The sequence below is a fragment of the Pogona vitticeps genome, chromosome 1, assembly GCF_051106095.1.
Source record: "Pogona vitticeps strain Pit_001003342236 chromosome 1, PviZW2.1, whole genome shotgun sequence".
Lineage (NCBI taxonomy): Eukaryota > Metazoa > Chordata > Lepidosauria > Squamata > Agamidae > Pogona > Pogona vitticeps.
Window position 1 is genome coordinate 305,053,509 of NC_135783.1, and position 25,401 is coordinate 305,078,909.

The following is a 25,401-nucleotide window of genomic DNA, read 5'->3' on the forward strand; positions in this document are numbered from 1 at the left end:
TAATAATAATAATTTATTAATAATATAGTAAAATAATATATATTAATAATATAGTAAAATAATAATATAGCTATGACCATGAATTTGACCCAACTTCAGGAGGTAGTAGAAGACAGGAGGGCCTGGCGTGCTCTGGTCCATGGAGTCACGAAAAGACAGACACGACTAAAGAACAATAAAAAAATATAAACACATGAAATAAATAAAAGCATAAGCAATTTTAAATATAATTTTAAAATACACTGTCAATACAACACTGCTGCAGTTAAAAGCTGCTTCCATAGGAACATATCAAGATCAGTTTCCAAAGTTTACCTGAATGAAAAGATATTTGCCTGCTGGTGGAAAGGCAAGAGGGAGGGAATCAGCCTAAACTCCCCAGGAAAGACATTCCAAAACTAGGAGCAGTTACCAAAAATGTGCCCTGTTGCATCTGTAATAGTAGATCTTGATCTGTCCTTTCATTAGAAGAGGGAATATTGGTGCCACTCTTTTTTTTTAACATCAAACACTTTAAACTCTTAACAGTATGAGAAACTGTGTGACTTAGAGGATTAACATGTTGGACATAGGAGACACAGAGCCAAATCTTTTACTTATAGTGAACCTTAATATAGTAGAACGTATGGTTTGCATGGAAGAGGTCCAGGTTTCAGCTCTTAGCAAGTTCCAGCAGGGCTGGAAAGAGTCAAGAGACCAGCCTTCCTAAAATTTGTAGCTTCTAGGTTTTTGGACTTCAACTCCTATCATAGTCAGCATAGATAAGACCAAGAATTCTAGCAGTCATCATGCAAAACCCCTGGAGGCCACCAAAATGGAGTGGGCTAATGTAGACAATGCTGAGCAAAATAGACCAATGGTCTGAAAGCAGAAAGTAGGTTCCTATTTTTCTGACCACAGTTACGAGCATAAACATTGTGGGGCAGGAGAAGGAGTACATAGAGCATCTTCAGTTCATTGGAGAGATGACAGAATTATAAATGAATTGTATGTATTTTCATTTGATCTTTAAAGGCAAAACATCTGTTCCTTTCACTTTTCCTCATATACTCTTGTGAGTGGGCCAAGATGAAACCTTCTTTTAACAAGCAATATTATGCTTTATTCTTTTATGTTTCCTTCTTATTCATAGTTAATGGTTGATGTATATTTTCAATAATAGATTTTTCTGTGATGAGTCTTAAGCATTGTATGGGTTATGTAGTCTGAAATCAAAATACCTTGTAACCTTTGTAACAGAACTCTAACAAAAGATTACATTTTCTGTTATAATGCCCTTGTAGTTGAGACCAGGCCCTTATTGAATTATAATGTAACACAAGCAGAGTACTTTGAATAACACTATTTCCTGCATTGATTATGCTATTTTGTAATGTACTATGATTTAATCCTTGCATTTATTGATTATTTTAGTATACATTTATATCTATATGTGTATGTATATCTCTTTTCTGAGTGCCTTTAATTCAACCCGGGAACTCCTGACCTTTGGGCCAGACTTACACCTAGCATTTCACATTCTTGCATGTCAAAGCAGATAATGTCTCCAAGAAGAGAGTACAGTGGTGCCTCGCATAACGTTTGCTTCGTTTAACGTTTTTTTCGCTTAACGTTTATTTTTTCAGAGTCAGATTGTGCTTCGTATAACGTTTTTCCCTATGGGCGATTTTCGCATAGCGTTTTTGGGACCATGCTTCGCTTAACGTTTTTTGTTTTAGGTCCCCTGCTTCACTTAACGATGTTCATTTTTTCAATTACAAAAGTGTCTTAACATGTTGAAAAACAGTTTTAAATGCTTGGAATCATTAGTGCACCTTCTAAAATGTGTGCATACTTAATTTGGCGTTGATCTAACTTTTCGTTAATTTTTTGTGAATTTTTGTTTTTTGGCCCATAGGAACCAATGGACCTGTCAAAATCTGACAGCTCCATGCTTTCCTATGGGGGAGAAAACAATTTACAAAAAATTAACGAAAGTTCAGATCAACGCCAAATCAGGTTTGCACACAACTTAGGGGGTCCTCTAACGAACCCAAGATTTTAGAACAGTTGCTGAGTCTTCATTAATTTTTTGTGAATTTTTTCTTCCCCCATAGGAAATAATGGAGCTGTCAGATTTTGACAGCTGTCAAAAGTTGGGGGAAAAAAATTCACCATTAATTAACGAAAAGTCAGATCAAAGCCAAATTAACTTTTGCATCCGTTTTAGAGGGTGCAGAAGCTAATCCAAGCATTTAAAACCATTTTTGACCCTTTTATGACACACTTAATTTTGCAAAAATTGACTTCGCAAAGCCATTGAAATGTATTGAGTCAGCTACAATACATTCCAATGGAGGATACATTGTATCGTATAACGATGTTTCCTATGGGTTTTTTCGCTTAAGGACGGCAATCCGTGCCTATTGGAACGGATTAACCGGTTTCCAATGCATCTCTATGGGAAATGGTGTTTCGCATAACGATGTTTCGCATAACGTTTCTTTTTTGGAACCAATTAAAAACGTTATGCGAGGCACCACTGTATTTGGGTTTCGTTTCCAATAACAATTAGAGACTGAATTACATCAACAAGGGTTGTTATGAAGACAATTCAGGAGATAGATGGCCCATCGGAATGAGGGGGGAGGAAGCTACAGTCATGGAGTTTAACACATTGAGGAGAATTGCTTCTTTTGAAGGCCATATATCAAGGTCCAGGAAGACAGACAAGAGTTACATAAACATGCGACTAGAGATAAGGGAAATCCAGACATGCTCAGAGTAGACACGTTGACACTTTTTGGGGTAGGGACACGAGGTACTAGATGAGAGATTCAAACGGGACCAATAGAATGAATTTACAAAATATCTTTGGCCAATAACAGGCAGGATTGAAAGGTATGGGTTCAAGGCACCAATCGGAATACTTCTCTTTATGGCTCTTTGTCTGTAACTATTATAAAACATAGGCTTTATTCTGGGTCTCCCTCTGCTTTTAAGATGGGAGGCCCAGCTGAACTTTTGTACTTTACTTTAATAAAATTGGCTTGTTCAGCTGTCTTGTGTCTTAGCCTGTGATCCTTGCCAGAGAACTCGAACCCAGTACTGGTCTAATCTCAATTCAGATTTGGCCGGTAACACTCTGTCTCCAGAATTTTAATCTCCATCCTATCTGTCTTCTGGACTGATTCCAGTTTGTTCCCATTCTTCTTGAAATGTGGTACCTGAGAACTAAATGCAGTACATCAAACAGAATTTAAATTGCTGAGTAACGTTTTCTTGCTGCTTATCAGATCTTGGAAATGCCACTTACAACAATCCTGAGTTACAGGAGCTCTTTTGTGCTGTCATGCTCTTGACATACCCAGTATTTCTCAGAAGAGCGCCTACAGAACACAGTCAATCAAGTATAAACTGTATTTTTGTACTCAGGAATTCTCCAAACATGCTGATATTGCCTTCTTATGTATGGGTGGTGCCCTTTGGGCTACATAATTTAAACTGTCATCACTAAGTGGGAAAACACACAAAAAATGTAAATCTTCTGCGTAGACCTGTAAGTCAGTGTATCAAAATTCCTTTGTGATTAAAAGTCAGAGTGATCCAGTGGTTAGTGTCTAAGTGAACTTGGTAAATCCAAGTTAGCCCCTGTAGAGCCATGAAATGCATTGGAGTGACCCTTGCCTATACAGTAAATCTTTCTCAAGGTGACAGATTATGAGAACCACATATTCCACCATCATCTTCTTGACGGAAAGATAGGATACAGATAAAACAATATAGTGACTGACCCTTCTAAGTTGTACCTTTTCTGCTGCAGTTGTAGTTACTTTCTGCACCATATTCTGCTGGTCCTCTAATTAGGATCCAAATTTTGTACAGAAGGCAGATAAAAAAAATTATTTCTAAACAGAAATCATTGAGGCTTTACCTCATTCACCTTGGTTTCTTGTCCTTAATTAACCATCTTCTGTTTGATATCTTCTGAGTGAGGTTTTTTCTGGCACTAGGTGTGAAGTGTATGAGTCCCAAGATCTGCAAAACAGAGCATCATGTTGTGATGGCTACTAATTTTAAGTTTGCATATCTATGTATAGGGTGTTTGTTTCATCCAGAAATACCATAAATTACCCAACTATTCAGGATGTTTAATCACCAAATTGCTTCTAACGCTGGTTCTTAATCATCATCATGGCACTACATAGCCACATGATGATTGTTACCTTAACAAAATATCACATGTAAACTCAGCATTATTAATCTGTCATACAACACCTGGCATTTAAAGTAATAAACTTACAAAAGGGACTGGGAAAGACTAACTCTGATGCTCAAGTAAGAAGAAAGGAACGTCCCTGTTGGGGTTAGGCCTGTGAAAAGCAAACGTAGTTAAACCCAACGGGGTAAGGAGCAGAGAGGCTGCGTGTGAAGCAGGAAATAGGGTGGGTGGGGGGAGCGGGAATGAATGCTGTCCCAAGAGCCTGGTGGTGGGTTTCACAAACTAACACAAGAAAACTGGAGCTGCTGTATTTATTCTACAAAGTTTGATGCACCTGTCATGTCTGAATGTGAGCTTTAGGCGAGAATTTAGCGCACAAAGCATTGCGGACGTGTCCCGATCTTTGCGGAAATCATTGGCTAGGGATATCCTAACAGCCAAGGTACGGTGGCGAAGCAACGAGCTATGTTGCCCTTGGAAAGACTGAGTGTCGGGGCTTATTTTTCATGCCCTCTTCTCCAGGGCAGCTCCCGGAGAGGGACCCGACGAAAACACTTGCTAACCAAAGGGCGACCGACGAGGGAGGTGGCGCGCCCCTTTTCTCCAACACGCCCTGAGGCACCTTATTAGGGCCTTTTTAGAAGGTATGAGGAGGCGCGGACGAAAAGAAGTCGCGCCTCTGCGTTCAACTCTTCGGTCCGCAGAGGCCGACGTTTCCCTGGGGGCGCCGAGCCCGTCTCAAGGAAGCGGCCCAGAGCCGCCGTGTTGGCCTCCATGTGACGGCAGCGAGCGCGGAGGCGGAGAGAAGCGTCTCAGGCGCGCTCCCGGCCTCTCTCTCTCTCTCTCTCGCCCGCCGGCCCGCCCGGATTCTCTGGTCCCAGCATGCAGCGCGGCGTAGTTTGAATGGCGCCGGCTCGGCAGAGTGGGCCTCGGCGCTAAGGACTTTCCCCATCGCCCAGCCCCGGCGGCTTCCCTTCGAGGCCTGGCTAGCAGGACCACCGGCGCAGGATCATGAGAAGCAGCAGGTGGGTGGTCGGGGAGGCCTCGGGGCATCCTGAGCCCGCCGTAGCCCCAGCTGTACCATTTCCCCACCCCAACCCCCGGGGGTGCTCATAAACAAAAGCCGAGGCTAGATAGCAGCGAGCCTGGGGGTGGGTCCTCGTCCCAACCCTATCCCAGCCCGCCTCCCATTCTTCGTCCTTGGCTTTATCAGTTCTGGGCCATCCCCCGTGGTGGTGGTGGCGATGGCGGTGGGGGGAGAGCAGAGCAGGCCGGCCCTGAGTGGAGAAGGCCCCTCGGTTACTGCTGCGCCTGGGCGGGGAGTGTTCATGGGCGGGGATGAAGCTGGCTAGTCTCTACCTGCCTGTGATCCACCCCACTCTCTGGTGCTCGGTTGAGGAGACAGCTACACACTTGTTTGGTGAGAAAAGCCATCTTCCAGTGGGTCGTCTTCCTGTGGTAAAAAAAAAATCCGCCTCTTTCAGATCATTAGGGCTGTTCTTTCGAGTCTGCCGTCTTTAACCGAGGGAGAGAGGCTTGGAGTTTCCTTTCAGGCTCTCTCCCTCAAAAATAACCCGCTTTCAGATGGCCAAAGTTGTCAACAGAGTTTAAATCGCAGCTATATGTGCAGTCAACACAGAGTAAGGCCTGAGGACCAAGTTGTAAATCTCCGTATGGTGCAGTAGATTGAGTAATGGACTAGAACTTCTCAGGAGGTCTGAGTTCGAATTCCTGCTCAGCCATGGAAACTCAGTGGGGGAGTGGAACTGGTAAAACCACTCCTTAAATACTTCATTCATCTTCAAACCCTACTAGGGCCACTAGAAGTCAGTTCTGACTTGATGGCACACAGCAACAAAATCTATGGAGGAATGCACTTCAAAATCTTTAATTTGAAGTGGTTAAGTTCTAGGACAGGATTCCTCTACAATTTTGTATTCAACTCTCCCACTCCCTCCCTTTTTGTTGGAAGAAGGTAAAAGAACAGCAAAATGTATTTAGCATAATCAGTTGCGCATGTGATGTAATTCAGTTTATTTGGCATCTCAAGTACTTATTTGCCAAGGAAGTAAAGGGTTAAAAATGACCACAGATAAACAGATTAAACACTAGCAATATTTTGCTGACAGGATCTTCTGCAATTTTCTCTTTCTGTATATTAGTATTTTGCTTCATTGTTGTGTTATGGAACTGAAAGACTATACCTATGAATGCTTATTTAGCAAAATCAATGCAGTAAATGATTATCCTGTAGAATGTCATTTGGAGTGCTAATTGAGTACTGTATATGGTACCTAGGTATTCTACTACAGTGTCTTAGAAGGTGGGGCTGTAGACGTGTAACCCAAGGTATTTTTAAAAGCCATTTTCTATTTGACAAAGGCTTGCACCTACAGTATTTTACATCTCCTTCCTTATTCTGTTTGCTAGTTTTCACCAGCTCTTCATAGCAATAGTGAGGAAAAAACCTATTGGGTACTATTGGTATTAGTGTAAAGTTTGCCAATCTGCTGTGACTACTTGGTGAGGTACAGGGATATGTCTCAAGAGCAGACCTGGTCGCATTCCTGATTATGTAACCAAAATATACTCTGGTGCTTCAGCCAGGGCAGGTTGCACACAGATCAGTAGGATACCAGTCACGGAGATTTAGCTCTAAGTTTAGTTTATATTATTGTTTAATAATAGCTTCAGTACTAGAAAACTGTAATTATTATGTATTGAGTTCTGTTCCAAGAACTTCTAATTTTGCTTTTAATTTTTCCCTTTTTTCAAGGAGCTTAGGATAGCATGTTTTAGTAGTTGTTTTTCCAAGTAAATTTGTTTTATAAAACAGTCACAGCATAGCTTTTTAAAGTTACTCTTAAGAGTAGCCTGCCACATGGCCTGCCACATGTTATCAAGTGGCAATTATCCCCCATACCATTGCTATGCTGGCAGTTGTGACCCATCAGATGTTCTTGGAGTGCAGTTGCTATCTCTCTTACAATTACATTGCTGTCTATAGCTGTGTGATTTGCAATCTAATAATGCAGTGTTAACTATATGATTAGAAAAATTGCATGGTGCAGCTCTTGGTTCACTATGTAATTCTCTGCAGCATTGCAAGGGATTGAATATAAAACACATTTTAATTGTAGGAACATACAATCGCATGTACCCTTTGGTCACTGGATTCAAAACTAGACCACAAAATGTCTGGCTACTTCCATTTTCAGAAACAGCACATAGTGTTTTGAGATTAGATAGAAATTCGCCTTGCTTGCTTTATCTGGTGTGATTAGCTATTTTTCTTGACATTCTGAAATTGCTTCCTTCACCGATTCCCCTGACTTTCTTCCTTCCATTGTGGTTTTAATGCAGAAGACTTGTATGCATCTGTCAAAAGCAGAGGAAGGAGGACTTCAGATGACTGATACTGATAGAAAGTGAGAAAGAGACTGTAAATAGTAGTTGATGGTAGAACTTGAACTCTGAGGACCAGTCTTTGAATTATTTTCTTCTGGTCTTTTTTTTTTCTTTTTAAAAAAATGCTTTACAAAATAATCTGCTGGTTGTAAGAAAGAATACCTCTGTTATTGCATCCTAGAAAACTAATCTTAGGTGGGTATAGGTTGTTCAGTTGTTACAAGGCTGCAAGATGTTGTGATTGGAATGTTGGACTAGGGCTCCAGAGACCTGTATTCAAATTTGTACTCAACTGTAAAGCTCAGTAGGTGACTCTGGGCCCCACACACTGTCTCACTTGACCTAACTGAGCATAAGTTTTTGTGAGATAAAGTCGAAGGGAGGAAAGCTCTGTGTGCTGCCTTGAATTCATTGGAGGAAAGCCACGATGTAAACATGATTAAATACATGGAGTAGATTACTCATATAATAACTGATTTCAGCTGAACTAAGTAGCTTGACTAGGTAACTTTTAATTTGCTAATTAAAGTGCCTAAGATATTCTAGAAGTGATGTTCTAGATATTCATACAGCAAGCGGCTCTGACTCTGCTTTGGTCTATGTACAGTTCTGGGAATTAGCTCCATTGAACTCAGTAAGACTTGCTGTGTAGTAACCCCGTTTCCCCGAAAATAAGACCTAACCTGAAAATAAGCCCTAGTATGATTTTTCAGGATGCTAGTAATATAAGCCATAGCCCAAAAACAAACCCCAGTTAAGTTAAACCCCACTCTCCACCATTTTGCAGCAACCAGAAGAAGATGACATGACTATAAAATAAAACATCCCCTGAAAATAAACCCTACTGCGTTTCTTGGAGCAAAAATTAATATAAGATCCTGTCTTATTTTCAGGGAAATATGGTACAGTGGACCCTCGACTTACAGGTGGCTCAACTTACAGACTTTTCGAGTTACAGACTTCTCTGGCTGCAAAATTTAGATTCGACTTGCAGCCAGAGAATCAAAACCACTGGTTATGGGATTAATCGGTTTTCAGTGCATTGTAGGTCAATGGAGATTCGATTTACAGACTTTTCGACTTGCAGCCACCATTCTAATACGGATTAATTCCTTAAGTAGAGGGTCCACTGTATGACAAATGGGGTTTAACTGTTAATGCTTTTTGTAAGGCTTCATGGGCTGCTCTGTATTGCAAAAAATGTTCACTTCTCCATTTGTGCCACAATATGGTATATTTTCCTAGGAATTGTTATAGTTTTGATGATGATAATGTGATTTAGTTATAAGGAAGTGTTGCTTTTTAAATTGTGATACATTCTTCAGATACTATACATTCTTCAGATACTTGCGTTTCAACCATAGATTGGTTCTACATTTTCTTTTCTTGTTTGATTGCTTCCTTTCATTCATTCATTGTGACTTTCTATTTTAACTGCAAAAGATCATAACACTTCTTCAAGCCTTCACAGACTCCCTGTGAGGGCCTTGTGAATCCCTGGGGTTCTGCGGACCACAGATTAAATACCTACGGAATTGAGGATTATGAGAGTTAGTCTGGGCAAGGAGATAGTGCATATTGTGCACTAAAATTAAACAAACAAGAATGCATGTTTTTGGGGAGAAGATCACTTGGTTAAATTGAGAGTTATTTAAATAAATTTGATTTAATCAGTGATTTAAATAAATTTGATTTAAATCAGGTGGTTCCTAACTTCACAAACTCTTTAAATTGATTATTTATTTAAAAAAAATAGATACATTGGAAATAAATGACATACTGATTTCCATGGATCTAATTTATTAAGATCTAATTAACTTATACCTGACATTTTGTATCTGACTTAGATTTATAAAATGTACTAAGTATACAAGAAATTTCATATTTATCTGAATATTTAATTCTTGTTGTTTAGTCATTAAGTTGTGTCCGAATCTTTGTGACCCCATGGACCAGAGCATGCCAGGCCCTCCTGTCTTCCACTGCCTCCCAGAGTTGGGTCAAATTCATGTTGGTTGCTTCAATGATACTATCCATCCATCTCGTCCTCTGTTGTCCCATTCTCCTCTTGCCGTCACACTTTCCCAACATCAGGGGCTTTTCCAGGGAGTCTTCTCTTCTCATGAGATGGCCAAAGTATTGGAGCCTCAGCTTCAGGATCTGTCCTTCCAGTGAGCACTCAGGGTTGATTTCCTTCAAAATGGATAGGTTTCATCTCCTTGCAGTCCAGGGGACTTTCAAGAGTCTCCTCCAGCACCACAATTCAAAAGCATCAGTTATTTGGTGGTCAGCCTTCTTTATGGTCCAGTTCTCAGTTATACATTGCTAATGGAAAAAACATAGCTTTGACTATGCTGACCTTTGTCGGCAAGGTGATGTCTCTGCTTTTTAAGATGCTGTCTAGGTTTGTCATCACTTTCCTCCCAAGAAGCAGGCTTATTTTAATTTCGTGGCTGCTGTCCCCATCTGCAATGATCATGGAGCCCAAGAAAGTAAAATCTGTCACTGCCTCCATATTTTCCCCTTCGATTTGCCAGGAGGTGATGGGACCAGTGTCCATGATATTTTTGATGTTGAGATTCAGACCATTTTTTGCACTCTCCTTTTTTACCCTCATTAAGGGGTTCTTAATTCCTCCTCACCTTCTGCCATCAGAGTGGTATCATCTGCATATTGGAGGTTGTTGATATTTCTTCTGGCAATCTTAATTCCAGTTTGGGATTCCTCCAGCCCAGCCTTTCGCATGATGTATTCTGCATATGTTAAATAAGCAGGGAGACAATATACAGCCTTGTCATACTCCTTTCCCAATTTTGAAGCAATCAGTCGTTCCATATCCAGTTCTAACTATTGCTTCCTGTCCCACATATAGATTTCTCAGGAGGTAGATAAGGTGGTCAGGCACTCCCATTTCTTTAAGAACTTGCCATAGTTTGCTGTGGTCCACACAGTCAAAGGCTTTTGCATAGTCAATGAAGCAGAAGTAGATGTTTTTCTGGAACTCTCTGGCTTTCTGTATAATCCAGCGCATGTTAGCAGTTTGGTCTCTGGTTCCTCTGCCTCTTTGAAATCCAGCTTGTACTTCTGGGAGTTCTTAGTTCACATACTGCTGAAGCATGCCTTGTAGGATTTTGATCATAACCTTGCTAGTGTGTGAAATGAGTGCTATTGTACGATAATTGGAGCATTCTTTGACATTGCCCGTCTTTGGAACTGGAATGTAGACAGATCTTTTCCAGTCCTCTGGCCACTGCTGAGTTTTCCAAACTTGCTGGCGTATTGAGTGTAGTACCTCAACAGCATCATCTTTTAAGATTTAAAATAGTTCGACTGCTATGCCATCACCTGCACTGGCCTTGTTGTTAGCCAGGCTTTCTAAGGCCCACTTGACTTCACTCTCCAGGATGTCTGGCTCTAGGTCAGCAACCACACTATCTGGGTTGTCTGGGATATCCAAATCTTTCTGATATAATTCCTCTGTGTATTCTTGCCACCTCTTCTTGATGTCTTCTGCTTCTGTTAGGTTCCTACCATTTTTGTCCTTTTTCATGCTCATCTTTGCACAAAATGTTCCTTTGATATCTCCAGTTTTCTTGAACATATCTCTGGTTTTTCCCTTTCTAGTATTTTCCTCTATATCTTTGCACTGTTTGTTTAAGAAGGCCCTCTTGTCTCTCCTTGCTATTCTTTAGAAGTCTGCATTCCATTTTCCGTAACTTTCCCTATCTCCCTTGCATTTTGTTTCCCTTCTCTGCTATTTGTAAGGCCTCTTTGGACAGCCACTTTGCTTTCTTGCATTTCCTTTTCTTTGGAAAATGCATCATCCATAGTTCTTCAGGCACTCTGTCCACCAAATCTAGTTCCTTAAATCTGTTCTTCACTTCCACTGTGTATTCATAACGGATTTGGTTGAATGAATGAGTAAATAAATAAATAAATAAATAAAGATTAGACCTGACTAGCCCAGTGGTTTTTCCTACTTTCATATATTCTTCAATATTTAATAAATATTCAAGCATTGAAATACTTCTTTCTAACTGTTTCCTTGCATCATTTCTAAATACTTTGAAGAGATGATGATTTAGTACAGTACTATAAATTGTGTTGGATTCCAGTAGGGCAGGGCAAAAAGAAACCACAGTGTTTTTGTCCCTTTGCTGCTGTGTACGTGTAATAGCTGTCTGGCAATTTGGAGTATTCTAGAGAAGCTTCAAATGTGCTGATTTTCTTCTCGCCTTTATAATATCTGGCTTCTTTTAATTATAGTACATATATACACACCCTTCTCTGAGCTGTGAGAGTCTTCCGTAGTGCAGCGCTTGCAAAGGGTTGATTGACTGATTTGTTTGGAGTATTTATGGCCTACACTGTCTCACAAGATCCAAGGGCAGAGTACAGCAAAAGCAGCTTAAAACAGCTTGGAACCAGAGATTTTTAATATTTGCATTTATTTACAAATACACCCGTTGGACATTATTTAACAGCAGTGCAAAATCCCATATCAAATCAGTAGGGAGGGTGCAAGATTCCACAAAATGCTTACATGGCCAACTTCATACCTGTGTCTTTCACTGTATGAATCTGCATTCTGTCCCTTTTTCCTTTTCCTCTGCACATACAGATATTTCGCCCCTCTCCATACTATCTAGAGGTGCTAGGGAGAGAAAAAGAGAGAAGATTCCTTGGCCCATCGGCCTCCATGCCTGGGTGGTCTATCTCTTGAGCATGGACGTCATGCAACCAGAAGGCCTAATCTTTCAGGGATTCACCTGCAGTTTCATGGCCCTCATCGAGCCTAACACTGCAGTTAATTGGCATTAGAGATGGGGGATATTCGTATTCATAAACAAATATGAATATCCCCATCCCAGCTGCACCTAATGCTGGTCCAGCCACCGGAACCAGCTTGTCCACTCACGCATCCCAGTGCCACCAGTGTCCCACTGTTTCTGCCAATTACAGTAGTAGCTCTTCTGTCTCTGCTCAGCTGGCCACTCCAGACAGAGGGTGGGAAGATGAATGTGGCTGCTGAGAGGCCATCCGAGCAGGGAGACAGTGGAGCTACTGCCACAATTTGTGGGAAGAGCAGGGTGCTGGGAAATGTGAGTGGATGGGCCAGTTCTGGGGGCTGGATCCGCATTTGGTGCAGCTGGGACAGATATTCATATTTGTTTGAGTAGAGCTATCACTCATAGGAAAGCAGTGGAAGACAGGAGGGCTTGATGTGCTCTGGTCCATGGGGTCACGAAGAATCGGACATGACTTAATGACAAACAACAAGAGTTATCACACTTGTTAGGTGTGATGTTGAAAATATAAACTGTCAGTATTATAGTAAAAACGGATACTGTTCATAATACATTAGTTAAGAAATAAGTGTTCAGTGTCATCCTGAAACAGAAACCAGTAACATTTCAAGAGAGTCCATGGAACATATAACATGAACCATTAACAGCAAGAAATGTGGATACACAGCTGAGGTGTGCCAGTTTTTATAGTGTGTTGTGATATTATCTGATCAATGCGGATGTAATACTATCCAGTATCAGAGGTGAGGGAGCTTCCTTCAAGATTGTGGATACCCTCCTTGTCTCCTTTGTTTGTTTTTTGTTGTTTGTTTGTTTTTTCTTAGTAGACCTGGTAGAACTCTTAGACCTGGTAGAACTTGGATAGTGAACTGGAGGGTGTTTGAGGACATAGTAGAAATATTCAGACCCTGTAGATTCCATAACATGTTCATGTCAAAGGGAAGGGTAACCATGAAACTGGTTAGGCAACATGGAGGAATGAGGAGACTAGTTTTCTGGCCCCAGTGCACTCTTCGACATATCAGCCTCTGAAATTGAGAGAGAGGGAATGTTTGCGTCATTTCTGGTTCCTGGCATTCTGCTTCCATTGTTTTTATTTTGAGGAGTTGAGGGTCCTCCATATCGCCACTTCTAGTGGCAATGACATTTTCAGACATGTAATTTTGTTTGGCCTGAGGCATATGGATGGGTGTTGGAGGCTCCCAGAGGCCATGGAAACAACCTTAGTGCCACATAGTTTGTGGGGCATAGCTCAGTCATTTTCATACAGATAATCCCTGTTATTGGCAGTACTGCAGAATAGCAAAGACTGGGCACTGAAATAAGAAAATTAATCATGGTTATTTGCTTACTTCTCAAGTTTATTTCACAGAATGAAATGGTAAAATGGATCATACCAATATGAACTGGGGCCAGGAGTGGGTCACATTTTTGAATGCTCCTCCACTTTTTAAAAACATCCTGGAAGTAGAAATTTAGTGCAACAGGGAACTGATTTGGCTAGAGACTTTATCCCTGATTTGCTAGTTTTGCAGGGGTTATTTGTAAGGTTATTTGTAAGGCTTTTGAGTGTGGGGTGATATTTAAACTGTAGGGTTGGGGTAGCTGTTTTTGAAGTTTTGTGGTATGCGAATTACCTTGTAATGCAACTTCACTGCCATGTTCTTTGTTCATGTTTCTTGCATTTGTTGACCTAATAGCTGGATTGGGCAGTTGTGTTGGCAACTGTTTATGAACTATATAAGTATTTATTGGAAATAAATCTCTCTCTCTCTCTCTCTCTCTCTCTCTAAAGAGAGAGAGAGAGAGAGAGAGAGAGAGAGAGAGAGATCTTTATCTATATTTGTTTGTTTCCAATTAATACTTATTGGAAAATTCAAAGCATGTACTCTTCAGATGTTCAAATACTTGGCTTCATGCAATTTATATTAGTTTATATTGCTAGTTTGATTTGTTAACTCTCCTTTGCCAGACCAAACAATATATCTCTTTGATTTGGCTCACCTGCATAAATACACCTATCCAACCTTTGATACCTCTGTAGAGCCCCTATACATCAGTACCTTAGCATATATATTCCAAAGTTTACGGGGCAAGCTAGGAGGTCAGCTTCTTCAGGAAAAAGACTGTAATCAAATATAAACTTGATGCTCATAAGCCATATTTGAATCTCTGCATGGACACACTAGGATGTCAAAAGCAAGTGGGAACATCTTTGTCAACCAGTCAGTCCAGATATCCTCCAAATCACCTCCTTGAATAACTGCATTATAATTGTCTAAGATTGACTGTTAATGTTAAAATGTAAATTTTCCTTTTGTCTTGGAAACCAGGGATTTTGGAGATTATGGCATCTGAAACCCAAAATGCTAGAAAACGGAATCTGTTGTGCATTGAGGGTTGTTCTGTTGATCTCCCCAGAAAAAAAAGCTCTCATTCCATTAAGGAGAACATGAAGGAGGTAAGCTTTAAAATCTTTCATCCAAACCTGCAAATACCAGTTCAGAACAATCTATACATCAAGGTCTACTGTCTGATCAATGTGATTGATTATATTTCCCTTTGGAGCAGAAAAAGAGATGGGCAGGTTAAGGGGGCCTGAGGCCAAATGTATGCCTCCCATGCCCTTTAAGGGCTGCATGGGGCCCAGAAATAGCTGTTTCTGACCTTTTGTTGGGTGGGAGGATGAGAAGCGCTTCTCACAGCGATCTGTTTTGGTTTGGGGTTTTTTAATGCAGGTTATAGGACGCCTTAGGGGACTCTGATAAGTGTCCTGCTGCAAGAGCCACTATTTTTTACTAAATAAATAGATACATTTTCTTCCCTGAAGGGTGGATAGGTTGCCAAAAGAAAAGGGGAAAAAGCCTCACATAGCCTGCAGGCCACACTTTACCTCCTCCTGTTGTAAGGCCTCAGTACAATTGGCCTTTTAGCGTGCTTTACAAACCCTTACTTATTTATTCATTTCCAGCTTTGATTAGATACATTGTATCTCAGGAAAGTTGAGGACATAATTGTAGCTTTTAAAAATAGTAAGTCATAATCTGGATCTATACTGTACTAACCTGTAGATCAGTGATCCCCAACCTTGGGCCTCCAGATGTTCTTGGACTTCAACTCCCAGAAATCCTGGCCTGCAGAGGTGATGATGAAGGCTTCTGGGAGTTGTAGTCTAAGAACATCTGGAGGCCCAGGGTTGGGGACCACTGCTTTAGATCATCCATTCTTGGGGGAGGGGATATTGCCCCCTGGGGAGCTCAGATTGGAAACAGTTCTCTACAGGTCACCTTTAAGGTTCCTTATGTGACTTATACCATCCTGTTTCAGCCTATATTTATTTTATATTGTGATTATGGTCATGGCTAAAAAAAAAAAATTTTTTTTGAGAACAGCCGCTTTAGATAATTAGTAGCTTTTCTGCCTTGATGTTAATGAAAGTTGGTGCTTGTGATTGAAAGGGATGGAAAAACTCTCATCTTACTTGCACAACCCAGGAAGAGATTTGTTATATCACTGGTGAGGTAAGACCTGTGTCGGTGAAAACTCGGGGCTCGAGGAGGAGGATGGAGTCTCCAGCTCTTCTGGCTTCCAGATAGCCATCCGTGGGTTTTGAGGGATATGGAGCTGAGCCTGGGTGCCTGACCAATATATTGTCCTGCATGGATGAACAAAATGGGGGGAAATGCATTCACAATATAGTTATAGATTGCCTTCTTGCACAAACTTTATACAATTCATTGAATTAAATTGAAGAGATACAGCTGATCATGCATTGGGCATTGCATAAACTGACTTCTGCCACTGTCATCTGTCATTGGTCCAGCACAAAATTCTACAATCAATTATGTATCATTATTAATTCATTGAGGAAAATATTTTACTAGTTAAATTTTGACTCTTTTTTTCTTATAAGTATTCATTTCCAGCATTTTAAGAGTAAATTTACTATCAGACAAAACAAAATCAGACAAAATGACGAAGAAACACTTTGCAGTTTTTAACTTGGATCCTGATTTTATAAAGGTTCAGAAAGGATGACCTGAAGGAAATTATACAACAATGTTGTTGTGTGAAAACATCCAGAAACAATGTAATGCAAAGCAATATGTTTAATGTAAAACATTTTAAAATAATTTTTTAATTAATTTGTTCTTTTTTACATCACAGCTATACTGAAACCACTTGTTTCACTACTTTTAATTGATGCTTTCTGTAGGTGCCTTTCCTCCAAACAGCCTGAAGCCCTTATATATTCCTGCAAGAAGGTCCACAGCACTCTTATTCTTTCTCTCATCCCTCTTCAATGAAACATCTCCATCTTTTTGTTATGTCTGTACAACAACAGAAAGTCATCATTGCTCTTACGAAGCAATGATTTATTCACATGGAGTCCAGACTGTGGCCATCTTGGTAGAACAAAGTGTGCAATTCTATGTGTGTCTTTCTCAGTGAACAGATTAAACTAAACAGACTCTTGCCTTGATCCAGCGTAGTTCTTCATACTTCCAGATAAAAAATAGGTGTTCCTAGTTTAATTTTTTATAGATCCCTCACTGTCCATAGTTCCAGGACTCATGCACAGTTCTTACATTTGCTCCCCCCCAAAAATGGTGCCTGAACAATTAGACTACAATGCAAAGTTTTTTCATAACCCTGATGTCATAATCCCATGTCCTGCTATGGATGTCACAATATCTTGTCTTACAGCTAGAGGTGGTCAGAGCATTTAGTGGTTTGCTCTTTCACAGCAAAAAACATTGATGTTAACAGTTGTATACAGCAATTGAAACAAGGTGAAATTACAAAAACAACACATTAAGCAGTTGCAGGAGTTTTTTTTTTATTTTCAGTAACATTAAACCCTTTATTTTTTAGGGTAAGAAATCTGTGAAACATTTGGCTTCTTGCACCAGCAGGTAAGAATTGATTATGCTAACTTTTTGAGGACATGATTTTGAAACAGACATGCAGTTGTCAGTCTAGGAGAGTCATCCTCTCCTAGTAAATTGTCTGTGAAGGGAGTTGAAAGAAAGCATTTCTTTGGCCAGTTTTCTAGAACCAAGTTTAGCAACTTCTTTAGTATGCTAGTAAATTAGCGAAAATAGTATTTTCCCTTCCTTTGGCATCCATCGGGGATTCAGCATGAAAAACAGTAGGTATGTCAGTGTCTTGGAGATGGTTTGATAAACATGTGACCTGCTACACTGAATGCAGTCCATCTGATACATGTTGTGATCTGTCAGGTGTTTAACAAATACCTTTCTGTTCACTAACTGCTTCTGCCTTTTTTTTAAAAAAAAGGAAAATATATGCATTTATTTACTTACTTATTTATTTATCCCACCCAACTAGTGGGAGAGCCACTATTCTGGGTGGCAAACAAATCTAAATAGAACAACGTACACAGCAGACCCAATTTTTAAAAAAATCACATAACAAGCAAGGAATATTAACTCTAAAGATAAAATAACTAATAAAAGGATGATAAGTATAAAATAGATTAGTCACAAGTTGTGCAGATCTTTGCTAGAGTAGTATGCAGTATGCCTGGCAACTATTCATAGGGTGAGGATGATTTAAAGATCAGACTACTTCAGTCAATATCTTTTGTTCATCAGTTTCCATTTCCCTTCTACTCTGTATATAGGAGGAGAGGGTGGAGGTGCCCATGTGCATTGGTTTCTGGTACTCAGCAAACAATGTGTCAAATATGCTTAACATTCCTACCAAAGTTCAGATAGCAGTGTTTTCATAGAAGGTGAAGTGCAGCAGTCAGTTATGTCACCACAGTTTTCCTTATGTATGTTTTATTTGAAAACACAGACACAAATTCTGTGCACAGTGTTTTACATTGATATACTATGTTAACTGTCTCCTTATTGCAGAACAACAGTTGGACAAACTGTGACCAGCCCGCATCCTCTGTTCAAAGTAGTATACTGCAGGAAAAAAGTTCACTATTATTCTCCGAAGCCTTGTTTCAGAAAGAAACAGCTCCCTAAAGTCAGGAGCCGTGACATGGCAAATAAGGAAAATGAACTGGCATGTGCAGGTAATCTGCCAGCAAAACTGCCTGCTGATGGCCGTACATTCTTACTGAACTCCAGTGATTCTGGCCGATCTCAAACGGAGAGTCCTTCATCAAAATACAGTGGGTTTTTCTCGGAGGTAAGCTCAAGTTTCATTATTTAGTTCTTTTCTTCTAAAACAATTGAAGAAATAATTTTAAAGTTGCTGGTAAGTTTGCTACTGTAGTGGTTGTTCTTGGTTTTTCAGGCTCTTTGGCCATGTTCTGAAGGTTGTTCTTCCTGACGTTTCGCCAGTCTCTGTGGCCGGCATCTTCAGAGGACAGCAACCTGTACTCTGGTGTACTTGGCTTGGGAGTGCTACTGTAGCTTTCTCACACTGTGCTCCTGTTAACATTGTGTACCTTTCTTAGATTTAAGCTCTCTCTGGGGCAGAACATTGGATGCCTAATGCCCTGTTTAATTCAAAGAGACAGCTGCACATCTGTTTCAGATGGGATCGAGTTTCCTGTATTAGGTTAGTTAGTTTGTTTTTGTGGCTCTTCACAAAGCAAATTTCAGAGATAGCAAAATCAGATTTATATGTTGACAGATAAACCTATGAAAGCTAGCCCTTGAAGTGATCTAACCTGGCTACTAGTAGTCCTATTAAAGTTGAATCAAGGGTGCAGAGATAAACCTTGCCCACCAATGCAGTCTTAAGGAAAAGAGACAGTCATATTTATGTTGTGTGTCTGCGTGCGTGTGTGTCTGCGTGCGTGTGTGCGCTATTGTATTTGTGCTTTATGCATTTCTTTGGAAAGAACCTTCAACTCTGCCATTAGTTGATTTGTATGCCACTTCTCTGGATTCCGAAGAGGCAGAGGAACTCAAGACCAAATTGCTAACTTGCGCTGGATTATGGAGAAAGCCAGAGAGTTCCAGAAAAACATCTACTTCTGCTTCATTGGCTATGCAAAAGCCTTTGACTGTGTGGACCACAGCAAACTATGGCAAGTTCTTAAATGGGAGTGCCTGACCACTTTATCTGTCTCCTGAGAAACCTATATGTGGGACAGAAAGCAACAGTCAGAACTGGTCATGGAACAACTGAGTGGTTCAAAATTGGGAAAGGAGTACGGCAAGGCTATATATTGTCCCCCAGCTTATTTAACTTATATGCAGAATACATCATGCGGAAGGCTGGACTGGAAGAAACCCACGCCGGAATTAAGATTGCCGGAAGAAATATCAACAACCTCCGATATGCAGATGATACCACTCTGATGGCAGAAAGTGAGGAGGAATTAAAGAACCTTGTAATGAGAGTGAAAGAGGAGAGTGCAAAAAACGGTCTGAAGCTCAAGATCAAAAAAACTAAGATCATGGCCACTGGTCCCATCACCTCCTGGGAAATAGAAGGGGAAGATATGGAGGCAGTGTCAAATTTTATCTTCCTGGGCTCCATGATCACTGCAGATGGAGACAGCAGCTCTGAAATTAAAAGACGCCTTCTTCTTGGGAGGAAAGCGATGACAAATCTTGACAGCATCTTGAAAAGCAGAGACCTCACCTTGCCAACAAAAGTCCGAATAGTCAAAGCTATGGTTTTTCCTGTCGTGATGTATGGAAGTGAGAGCTGGACCATAAAGAAAGCAGACCGCCAAAGAATTGATGCCTTTGAATTGTGGTGCTGGAGGAGGCTCTTGAGAATCCCCTGGACTGCAAGGAGAACAAACCTATCAGTTCTAAAGGAAATCAACCCTGAGTGCTCACTGGAAGGACAGATCCTGAAGCTGAGGCTCCAGTTCTTTGGCCATCTCATGAGAAGAAAAGAGTCCTTGGAAAAAACCCTGATGTTAGGAAGGTGTGACGGCAAGAGGAGAAGGAGACGACCGAGGATGAGATGGCTGGACAGTGTCTGCGAAGCAACCAACATGAACCTGACACAACTCCGGGAGGCAGTAGAAGACAGGAGGGCCTGGCGTGCTCTGGTCCATGGGGTCACGAAGAGTCGGACACGACTAAACGACTAAACACACACACACACAAACACATGCCACTTCTCCATACATCTGCCCAAAGCAGCTTACAACATATTAAACAAATAGCAACATCAGTGAATGTAACAATTCAATAACAGCACATAAATAACTAATTATAAAAAAATCAGTACTTAATTAGTGCTGGAGCTGGAAATCAACACCGACCATCAGTATAACTATACCTAATGGGAATAACACAGATAAAACAATTAAAACTGAACCTATCCCAGAAGTTCAAAACTAAAGACAGAAATAATGTCCAGGACAATATTGATATTGATCAATGGTTGCAAATATGGGAAAATAACATAAAGCTCACAAAACCTCTCCTATCTTAATTAATACAGGTCATACTCTGACTAATCACCCCTTAAACACTCTCTCTGCCTCAAACCCCCAAACTCCTTCTCCAAACTCTTTCTCTGACTGAACTAACTAGACTGACTCCCCCTCCCTTCTAGTTTCTCTGGCTCCTCCTCCTGACAGCTCTCATTGATACATGAAAATACAATGCTGAATATTCATGCCAAGGGTCTACCAATCGCACACCAGCAAAGTATTGTTACTCCTAAAGATCTGTTCAGCATTATATATTTATAAATATTCATAAAATAGTTTTCTTCAAAACACTCAAAGTGTTAATGCCAAGACTGGGTTCTCACTAATTTCACTGATTCTTAACAGGGGCATAATTAGCAGAAGTCCTTCCTTTTCCCCATCATTTAGTGATGTAGCAAGAAGAAGACACTTTGTGTCTGAAGAAGTGGATTTTGATGCACAACAGCTCAGACTAAAATCAATCTGTTAGTCTTTCAAGTGCCACCATATGTTGCCCTCTGCCCTCTTTCCCCTTAACCATGCTAACATGCTAAAAGAGCTGAACACAGCTTTGGAAATTAAGAAGGAGCTATTTTCCTAATGCATTAATTAAATTAGAACTTTTCCATTTATGATGTTCTTTTTGTTTGAGATAATGAAAAATTTTAAACCAGAGATAAGTGTGAGACAGGAAGCAAGAGGGGTATCCCACTCATCCCTCCTCCATACTGAAGAGAAGGAGGCTCAAACCCAACCAGTACCAATTCGCCAGGAGACAGACCAGCAGGAGACAAAGACGACTGAGGTAGAAGGGGGAATAAGAAGTCTATCTATTGAAAGTACTCAGAGCGAAACGGCAGGAAAAGAGCGGAAGATGAGGGTGGAGATTGAGGCGGGAACAGAGGAGATAAAAAGGAAGGAGGAGCAGTTACCACCAGGCTGGGAATGGGTTTGGATGGAGGACCCATGGGCAGGAGCTTGGGTGTGATTAAGAATACCCAAAGAAGAGGCTGATTACAGGAAGAGAAGGGAGATTCCCCCCAGACTATCCTATTGGGGAGAAGCCGAGGCTAAGGAGTGGAGGAGAAGACTTAGAGAAGAAAAGGAGAGAGAAAAGAGAGAGGGGTTGGAATGGAGGGTAAGCAAGATGAGGAGGAAGGGCTACAGGGAGGACCCTGGAAGGACCCCACACCAGAGGGGTGCCCAATGTGGAATGGCAACCTGCTGGAAGGTGAGGTGGGACAGGCTATAGCCTCGAACATCTTCACAGACTGGCCAGGTCCTTGGAACTCCTGCGAGAGAAACCCGTTTCTGGTTGACGAATGGAAGGCCCTTCAAGACCTGTTGTTGGAAGGAGAAAAACATTGGAATCAAGTTATGGACATTGGTTATTTGTTAAACACCCCAATAAATATCTCACCTGTTTCTAAACCTCAAAAATCTCTGGATTTCTTTGAAACAAATAAGGCGCCTAGAATAGAACCCTCACAATAAGAAGGGTGGAGAAGTCTGGTCAGCTTAATTGTTATAGAGGCCAGAGGGCTGCATCTTTCAGACCAGCAGGGAGAATACAATGTTCCCTGGATTATAGAGATTTGGCCATCTCTAGTCGAATAGATTGATACTGGGCATTTAACCTAGAAACTTGTGAGAACTAAACTCATATGTCAATGGAAATACAAGACCCACAACATTTTGCTACCCTGTGTCCCTGAAAATAAGACCTAACCTGAAAATGAGCCTTAGTATGATTTTTCAGGATGCTCGTAATATAAGCCCTGCCCCAAAAATAAGCCCTAATTGAGTAAAAGCCTGCCCTCCACCGTTGTGCAGCAACCAGAAGATGATGACACGACTATTTGCATAAATGCATATTGTTGCACATGAAAAAAAATCCCCTGAAAATAAGCCCTAATGTAGATTTTGGAGCAAAAATTAATATAAGACCCTGTCTTATTTTTGGGGAAACACAGCATGTTTTCCACAGATTTTAAAATATATAGGCATGTTGCAGTTGTACTCAGTCTTCACGGTCTCTGTCAAAAGGTGAAACATGCAGGTTATATGTGGGGTGCGTACTTTTTCTGGATAGGAGAAGGTGGCAGGTAAGCAGAGCAGCACTAGCCAGTGACTCTTCATGTTATTTGTAAAAATGGTGCATCAAACTTGAACTGAGGACACTTTTTATAGAAATGGTTACTACTAGATTGGTACATTTTAGGTTTTATAACTTTTTAAAAAAAACATCAAGGGAGCTGTATATGGAAGCATTAATGAAACATAGTAAAACAGGACAACTACAGAATGGCAATTCTTCATAATGATTAAATCCTTCCTGTGTCTCCTAGGTTTCTGAAGATCATGATACAATGGCACAAGTTCTCTTCAGTAGAAACCTCCGGCTGAATGTAGCTTTAACCTTCTGGAGAAGAAGAAGTATAAGCGAACTCATAGCCTATTTAGTAAGGTAAAGGTGGGGAGGATTATTGTCACAATCCAGTGCTCCATGGGCACCATGCTTGTGTATGAAGTCTGCTGTGTCCCATCAGAGGAGTTGGATAATGCAAGAGGCATGCATAGAGTTGGCATTCATTCAGATGACCACGGCGTTCTTGTCATAAGTGTCTGTAGATAGGGTATGAAGGGAAAGCAGCATTCTAAAGATGCTATCCTTGGAGTGGTTAGATATTGTGCCCCAAGAGTTTTGTGATTTTTGTGTTCCTTGAAACGTTACAACAGGAATTTCTCATCTTTTGTATTTAAATGTTAGTACTGTCTTCCAAAACTATGACCTTAAAAGTGTCACATATGGAAGCATTATGCAGTGTAATTTCTAATGGTTTGGTTTTCATTACTGCTTCTAGGATACAAGATCTGGGTGTAGTGGTAGACTGCCTTCCTGTTCTTACCAACAGGTAAAAAATATCTAGGGGAGGGGATTTGTGGATTTCAGACTTTTAAAAAGTAACTTTCTGATACTGATACTACCTTGTTTCAGCTTACAGGAAGAAAAACCGTATATTTCTGTTGGCTGCTGTGTAGACCTTCTGCCATTAGTAAAATTAATGCTTAAAAGCAAATTTGAAGAGTAAGTTAAAATACAGTTATCTCATTAATATTTAGATGGTGGCAAAATAAATGTTAATCCTTTCCACTGGCAGCTACTAACTCTGATACATTCATGGAGTTATGTGGATGGTTTGGGACAACATGTGATGTATATGTGCTCTCTTACTAGCCTTCTTCACTTTGACTGTCTATTGTATCATGCTTAAAATAGTCATGGTGGATGTGCTGGTCCCCATTCAAAGACTAGTTTAGCCACACAATCTGTGTAGTCCAGTTGTTTCATACAGTTCATAGAAAAATAAACTCTCACATTGCTAATCAGAGTCATTGGTTAGAATAAACAAGGTGATACATTCAACTGTGTGCTACTTTGCTTCTGTGAAAAAAGATCCTTCTGACTGTCACATGTAGCAACATGTTGCTTTACTACTGGCTTCCATGCTAGTTTCTTTTTGTTTCCTTGAAGGAACATTCACTGGTTGAACTGTCTGAACAGGTTTCTTCTAAAAATTGAATTTGTTTGGAGTACATTTAGTTACAATATTTTTTTTACAGATATGTTATTGTTGGTTTAAATTGGCTCCAGGCTGTGATTAAAAGATGGTGGTCAGAGCTCTCTGCCCATACAGAAAAGATAGAGGATGGGTAAGTTGCACATTTTTAAGCTTGCTACTGTGATGAAGCATTAATGAAGGGCAAATGGTAATTGAGACCACTAGTCTATACTGTCAAAAACACAAGGTGTTTCATCAAGGTAGTAAACACTGTTCCAAGGTCAAGTCAAGACCTGCTCTAATTGTAACCAACTTATCATTTATATTGTGACCTCAATCAACAGCAGTTTGTCCACAACTTAATTTATTAATAAAATAGCCATTATTTTCTGAATCCTGTTTCAGCATTTGATAACTTTCATTTTCATATAACTAAGCCTCCCAAATAGCTACCAAAGTACACTTGGCTGCTTATATAATTCCATATCTGTGCTTCCTTTCATAGAAATATTCAGATTTTAAAGGAACAATTAAGTGGACTGTGGAAACAAGAAAGTCATCTTACATTGGTTCCAGGATATACGGGTAATATAGCAAAGGTAAAGTTTTCACAGAGGTTTTTTTATATATAAAATAATTGGATTCATAAATCAAATTTCAAGATGTGTAGAAGTTATTTCATCTAATTTTTCAGTTAAATTATAGTGAATTGCTTTGTTTCTTGGCATGGCATTTTCCACTTGAGATCTCTATATAGCAACTAGCTACAGTGGTGCCTCGCATTGTGACGTTAATTTGTTCCAGCGAAATCGCTGTTGAACGAAAATGTCGCAATGTGAAATAAAAAAGCCCATAAAAACGCATTAAAACGCGATTAATGCGTTCCTAGGGGCTTCAAACTCACAGTTCAGCGAAGACTCTCCATAGCGCGTCCATTTTCGCTGCCTGTTAAGCAAGGAATCCATCCCAGAAAACAGCGGGCGGGGATGTTTTTTTCCCGGCGGCCATTTTGAAACCGCCGATCAGCTGTGCAAAAATGGTTGCTTTGCGATG

The 25,401-nt window shown here is 40.4% G+C and overlaps 1 protein-coding gene and 1 long non-coding RNA gene across 4 annotated transcripts in view; one reads left to right on the forward strand and one right to left on the reverse strand.

The window, feature by feature from the left end:
* LOC140703195 (uncharacterized) lies at positions 1-4,960 on the reverse strand. The gene is made up of 3 exons (XR_012082568.2): positions 4,536-4,960; positions 3,914-4,017; positions 1-165 (listed from the first exon to the last, which is right to left on the reverse strand). It is a non-coding gene; the product is annotated as an uncharacterized LOC140703195 (long non-coding RNA).
* Positions 4,364-25,401, forward strand: part of KATNBL1 (katanin regulatory subunit B1 like 1) — a 27,635-nt gene continuing 6,597 nt past the window's right edge. Inside the window, exons 1-9 of one of the 3 annotated variants that reach the window (XM_072986299.2) lie at positions 4,364-4,385; positions 14,751-14,878; positions 17,293-17,333; positions 18,303-18,585; positions 23,134-23,252; positions 23,650-23,700; positions 23,784-23,873; positions 24,410-24,499; positions 24,854-24,947. In XM_072986299.2, coding sequence (XP_072842400.1) covers positions 14,765-14,878; positions 17,293-17,333; positions 18,303-18,585; positions 23,134-23,252; positions 23,650-23,700; positions 23,784-23,873; positions 24,410-24,499; positions 24,854-24,947 — 882 coding nt within the window. In that variant the 5' untranslated portion in view covers positions 4,364-4,385; positions 14,751-14,764. Of the gene's footprint in view, positions 4,386-5,080; positions 5,227-5,401; positions 5,622-14,750; positions 14,879-17,292; positions 17,334-18,302; positions 18,586-23,133; positions 23,253-23,649; positions 23,701-23,783; positions 23,874-24,409; positions 24,500-24,853; positions 24,948-25,401 lie in introns of those variants that run through there. The other 2 variants (XM_020795752.3, XM_020795751.3) reach the window with 2 other exon arrangements.